The 6,428-nt window shown below is 41.8% G+C and overlaps 1 protein-coding gene across 1 annotated transcript in view; it reads right to left on the bottom strand.

The window, feature by feature from the left end:
- CSTF3 (cleavage stimulation factor subunit 3) overlaps positions 1-6,428 on the bottom strand; it is a 52,549-nt gene that overhangs the window by 2,295 nt on the left and 43,826 nt on the right. Inside the window, exons 15-20 of the mRNA XM_026850679.1 lie at positions 6,315-6,417; positions 4,461-4,530; positions 2,993-3,188; positions 1,340-1,493; positions 848-942; positions 662-722 (exon numbers count right to left, since the gene is read on the bottom strand). Coding sequence (XP_026706480.1) covers positions 662-722; positions 848-942; positions 1,340-1,493; positions 2,993-3,188; positions 4,461-4,530; positions 6,315-6,417 — 679 coding nt within the window. The remainder of the gene's footprint in view (positions 1-661; positions 723-847; positions 943-1,339; positions 1,494-2,992; positions 3,189-4,460; positions 4,531-6,314; positions 6,418-6,428) is intronic.

Below are 6,428 nucleotides of genomic sequence, written 5' to 3'. Positions count from 1 at the left end.
AACTAGAATTAGTTCATGATTCATCAGAAAGTATGCATAGCAAGTTAGTCTCTGCTTATCAACAGAGAAAGCTTCAAAAATGCCATGTATAATTTAAATAGATGTTTTCACCCAAAGAAATTAAATCCTAGGTTGCTTTCTCTCTGATCGTTTGCTCCTTAAATGAACAGAGGGGGTGAAAAGGAGCATATTATCATCTGCCATACTTTACGTGAAGCCTGGAGTATGGATCTGCCCTAGTTTTATAGTTCAGAACTCTCCCTCCTTTGCAGGAGCTCAGAAAACACTGCTCTTGAATTCTTCACAAGCACCGCCACGTGTCATTTAGTGTTACAGTGCTGCTAGAAAGAATGCCTTGCTGCTTTTAAAGCCTATTCTGAAAATCTTTAATTTCTTTCTTTTAATGGTTATCACCAAAATATCATTCAAGTAGCAGCTGATGATTTTCAGCTTCTTTTTGACTTGTGGATCTCCCCCCAGTTAAACGTACAAACATCTCTATAGAGACTCCAACCTACAAATGTAGCCAATTCAGCACTGTACTCTTAAATATTAATTATTCATCTGTAAGCAAGGTCTGGCTTTTAGACAGCAATATCCATATGTAAAACAAAACCACAGGCAGCGCCATCACAGACTCCAGAGCAAACAAGTAACTTACTGTCTGGCAGTTTGCATCTTCTGAATATCTCCATGAGCTCATCCACTTGAACAAAGGGACCCTGATTTGTTACCAAAAAAAAAAGTTTAAAGGTTATTTTCAATAGAATGATACACTCCAAGGTTCTGTCAAAACAGAATCTCTTCTGCAACTTTTTTAAAGAATTCAGAATTCATTAAAACAAACCTGAAAACAAACAGGAGGTGGCAGGAGCTTCATGAGAACTACAGCTGCTGGTGGAACAGGAAATACACCACCTGGGACAGGATGTAAACCTGGAGCTGCAGGAAGAAAAACTCTGTGAAGCCAGAGCAGGACAGCTAGACTTGAATTGCTTTTGCAGCATCGTTATTTAACACAAATAATTACTACCCTCTCACTTTTGCCTCTACTAATTACATATTGTTTAGTCGGTGATCTGAAGTCCATGAGCAGTGTGTATACCAATTACCATTGACCAGACCCCAAACTACTTGTACTTATTTCCATGTGACCTTAATATTAGGTAAAATATATATATGCCTTTAGCAATTCAATTAAATAACAGCTTAAAATGTAAGTACATGTTTAGATGACTGAAGGCAAGGAACATCTCAGTGATTAGGTTTGCTAAACACACAAATTCATAACTTGCCACCAGGCGAAACACAACCACTTCCAACTGAACATCTGACTTACGTGCCAAGTGTCTTGGCTGAAATGGAATCATTTGCTGAGTGTCCGGTTTTGGGTATTCGGGTTTTCTGTCTACTTCATCCTTGAGAACAGGCACGATGGAAGGAGCGACCACCGGGTCGGGAATTATGGCTGCCAGCTTGGCACGGGAGACGTCCTGCGAAAGGCAGGGGGAGAGCTCTGAGCGTTGCTTAAATGACAGAACAAAACAACTCCAGACCAGCCGCTTACACCCCCTTCGTCATCATTACAATTTCAGATGTCCTCTCACAAGACCATCTGGGCAAAACTCGCATGTTTTCATCAACCATTTAGTCCTATGGTGACCCAGCTGGGAGTGCAAACACTTGTTTTTGTTACCGGATGGGACCGTATCTGTCATTTTGGAGAGGTTACTTTTCTTAGGTTAAAAAGATTTAGGCGAACAGGTGCAGAGCACTAGGCCTTCACAACTATCATTTCTCCCTCATTTCATTCCCTACATTGCTTTAGCTGGAAAAGAAACAAAGCATAAGGCAGTCAGCGGGCCTGCAAAGCGTCTGTTCAAATAGCATTTTATATTCTGGCATGTTGCAAGCAACAGAAATCAGCCCCGGGTAGGTCCACACCACCTCGCATGCGTTTGTCAAGATGTGCTCTCCTGAAAGCACACCCCTAACTTCAAAATAACTTTGTCCCAATTGTGTTATTCAGGCTCAAAGTGACTCCCATTTCCATTGATCAGATTACTTTACAACTGTGTGAAGACCAACAATTCAGCTGCTTTGCTAACTTTGATGACGTCTGTATTTTTCAAAAATTCCTTTTCTGTGGAAGAAATAAATGGAAGCTGAGGAACTATTTTTGAGACATGAAGGCTCTCTTCCTGTTCATGTGAATGGAAAAGAGCAGTTCCTCCAGCAGAGCTGTTTCTGCTTCTTTGGCAGCCTATTTTATATCATGCTTTTAAAAAAAAAAAAAAAAAAAAAAAAAAAAAAATCAACATTATATTCTAATGTTTTTCCTAACTGTTACGGCCTTCCACATGACTAGAAGAGTAGTTATATATCTGGTCAGAAACAAGATGGGAGACCACTAGATACAGGTGTTTGGCCTAGACTTTAAATTCTGAGTAGCAGCAGCAGCAAAGGACTTGAGCCATAACTGAGTGAAGAAAAGCAGGCAGCCACCGAGCTCGATGGATAATTCTCCTCAGGTATCTGCAGCAGTCACTGGGGCGGCACCGTGCCTGTTACGGTTCTCACTGCAGAGAGCTGGGTTTTGCCAGCTGCCGCGGGAGGGCAGCCAGCCATGGTTCATACAGATGACCTCACTCTGCAAACTTCCGAAAGGATTTCAGGTGTTGGAGGAGCTCGGGTTTAAGTCTGAAGCAGAGGCCTGCAGCTGAGTGGTGGGGGCATTACCACGCTGCCCTATCCACTGTAAATGGGGCCACAGGAAGTTCCACCTGTTACACCCATGGCCCTTGCTCCCTTCTGCCCTTGGCCCACAGTGCCTGGCACTTTGTTAGACAGCAAGGAGGAGGCATACCAGGACCTGTTTTACCTGCTTTTCTATCGAGGGGAAAAAAAAGTGTAAGGCAAGACCTAAATAAGGAATTGCTTCAGCTTGCTAGGACTGAAAAGAGTAACAATACAAGCGTTCTTACCCACCTACCTTGTAACCAAGGGCCTTCAGTTCGCTCGCAGAGCAAGGGTACAAATCCATGAACTTGTACCTGTCTACCAGCAGAGCTGTTTCTTTACCCTCATATTCTTCCTTGAATGCTGTAAACCGCCGTTTTTCGACTTTCAGAATACTAGCCAGATCACCGATGTTGCTTTCAAAAGCTAAAAACCGAGCCCAGATTTCCCTATAAAAGAACAGATAAATAGACAGCTGCTGAAGGAGAAAGAATTACTGAACACAACCTAATTAAAAAACACACTAGAGGAGAGATTCAAAGGAGGTGATCTGGGAACACGTGACCATTTCCATTATTTACGTCAGATGCATCTATAACATGCATTACCTTCCTCATGCCTGATGTATTTCTGTAAAAGCTTTCAGTCTAGCGGGCTGCAAAGGACTTTGTTATGGAAAGGAAAGGATCGCTGGTGTAAATGACTTCAGCATTTGAGGTAAGCTTTTATCATCAATGTAAGGTGCACAAATAGACTTTACTCATCCCGCTACACAGAATTTCACTCTGATCCTGATATCTGAAGGACTTTTTAACACAGGATATTATTTAGTTCACGTCCACAGACCAGCAGACTCTAGCAGGCAAGAGCAATACCCTATGACTGCAGCACTTCAGAATGTTACACAGCCCACAATATAGAGAGTTACTGCTCATTTCTCGGTGGAATATATAACGTAAGCAGCATCTGACCATATTTCTGGACTCAACTTTAATTTTTGCTTTGGAGTTCACCTTTTAACAAAATTCAGCTTTTAAATTCTTGGGTTTTCTCACTTTTAAAATGGACATTAAAATATTCCTCATGAAAGATCAGAACAACGGTGCAGAATGAATGTGCACACCAGCACGTTGTTTAATTTCTTGGTTCTGATGTCTGTGTCTACCAGAATAATAATAATGGTGAACACTTGGACTGCAGAGGGTTTGGTAAGCATTTTTTCAGAGAAATAAAGAGTAATAATGAAAATGTGACTGAGTGGTTAATCCAAATTTTTCCTGGTTCTTTCCCTATTTTATTTTCAGTTGGTTGGGAGTTGTCCAGCATTCTCCTCCCTTTCTCTAACATAATGCTCCTGATAGATGTGCTCAGCTCCCTCTCCCCACCTAACGCATCTATCTGGTGAGAGATACACGGCATTAGCTACACCAGCTGCTCAGTCCGTGGAATCCTCACTGCACAGGAGGATTCTCTGCTCTGTCCCCAACAATCCTGCGTCAGTGAGGTTCTAAAGTCAATAAATTAATGAACGTCACTGCAAGTGGGATAGAGACTTTCACAAATCTGTCACAGTTGCTATTTTAGACAGCATGAAGTAGGGAAGGAACATCTGTACCTAGTTTTGTCCTGCTGTTCGTTTTTCTAATTTCTCTGGGATGTTTGTAGTTGAAAGGGGTTAATGTGTCTTTTTTAGTGTAGTGAAACTGCTTTTGCAGACGTACCCAGATTTCTCAGGTGGAAGGCTCCCTGAAGTTAAAACACGTTCAAACAAAACTCTTGTATTATTGTCCTCTTTAAAAATAGAAAGAAAAAAGAAAAAAAAAATCACACTGAGTAAAATATATTAAAAACAATTTAAAATCATGTCCATTCAAAGAAATGTGTACATTGAATTAAATACAAGGCTGACATTCCAAAACCTGTAGTTGAATTTCAATAAGTAGAAAAACCGAATGCCTACCTAAAACGTTACCAATGTTAAATTCTACTGTGAATTTGTTATTTGAAAGTCTAATTTCGTTGATGGCAACAAACCAATCCGAATACAGGTTCTTTCACAACAGCACAGCTATCGCTTGGCATCTCTTCAGGATCGCTGCTTTCTTCTGTTTTCTTTAATTATCACAATGGATTATGTTGGTAATTTCAAATTTGGCCTTTCAATTCATGACTTCCCTTTTAAATTAAGGCAATATTAATACACTTGTATATTCATCAGAAGTCCTCCCCAAATTATTAGACCTGGTTCCCAGTGAGCACTCAGGCTTTGTACATTGCCAGCTGGGGGAATGGAGTGGTTGGTGGGTTTGTTCTTAAAGCTGCTAGTTTCTGCCCTGCCTCTCTCGCTGTGTATTTTACTGTATCTTACATTTACAGACGTTCAGAGATCAATTTTCTTGGGTTTAGTAAAGTCTGCTGGGTTGCTAAGACAGAGCAATACCCTGGCAAGTTTTAAGATTTTTTTTCCCGATGGCAATCTACAGAAAGGCATTACAAATATTCACGTGGACCTAAAATAATTTCTTGCAAAATTAAATATACTTTAACTTGAAAAAAAATCTGTTTACAGCTCACAGGAGAAAAAAAGCTCTAAATCTTACTCAAACTTTCAGAGCCTGGGGAAAAAAAATAAGAAAGGTATTGTAGCCTGACAGGAGAAATTCATGTGCCTGGTGGCTACAGAAGGCCATGGGAGGTTCAGCAGATCCAGCAGCACAGCGGCGTGGAGGCTGCCTCACAAAACCGAGCTAGGACTTCCTAATAAAAACCAGATTGTGTTACACTTCTGTGTCGTTACGCTACAAATACTAAGCTAGGGTACTGAAGGTGTGAGGAAATACCTGAAGAAATCTAATGAGTAGCTGGCAGGCAGGACTGCGCAGAGGAAGAGCTGGGCTGAACCTCTCCTCTACCTCCCGTGAAACACGGACCCGGGCGGTTCCACACAAGGTCCCAGCCCCTGCTCCCCACAGCAGCTCAGGTGTCTTTTCAGACATTCTCTCCCGCTCCTGGGAGACCTGCCCCGGCCACCCCACCAGCACCTCCTGCCGGGGGCTCCCCGGGGCCCTGTCCCCCAGGGCTGGCACCTGCCCGGCCCTGCCCTTTGCATCACAAACTGGCAAATATTCACAATCCTGCTTTTATATCTCACTCATCTCATCCACCCGGGGAGAATGAGTTTAGAATAATTCTAGAAGGGAACAACTGATCTATCACTCCTCTCATGCTGATTTCACCTCCTATAGATTTAGATCTCCCAGTGTACTTCCCACTTTTCACAACAGATGCTGTAAAGCTGCTGCAATGCAAGCGAGTTACAATTTTGAAAGTTCGCTCTCCTCCATTCAGAAGGATCAAGATCTACTGTTACTGTACTTCTGGAACTTCAGTAAGGACAGACCAGCAAGTTTTGTTTTCAAATTAATTGCTGAGTTTCATGGAGAGGTTTCATTGCTCTTCAAGAAGAATTAGAACTAAAATACAAGGAACTTGACCTGAACCTAAACTCACAGAGAAGTGAGTTTAGATTCAGGTTAATGAGTGCTTCATTAGACCTCTCAAAGCTTAGAGCTTACCATTAAGGTGAGAAAGGTAGTCGATATATGCCAGTACATATTCTGGAATGTCCCCATATTTTTTCAGCCCTAGCTCAAAAATCTTAAAGGCCACAGATTTATCCTGCAAACATT

The sequence above is a fragment of the Athene cunicularia genome (assembly GCF_003259725.1).
Source record: "Athene cunicularia isolate RWA chromosome 5 unlocalized genomic scaffold, athCun1 chr5_part3, whole genome shotgun sequence".
In the NCBI taxonomy this organism is placed as follows: Eukaryota; Metazoa; Chordata; class Aves; order Strigiformes; family Strigidae; genus Athene; species Athene cunicularia.
This window is presented reverse-complemented; position numbering and strand designations above follow the sequence as displayed.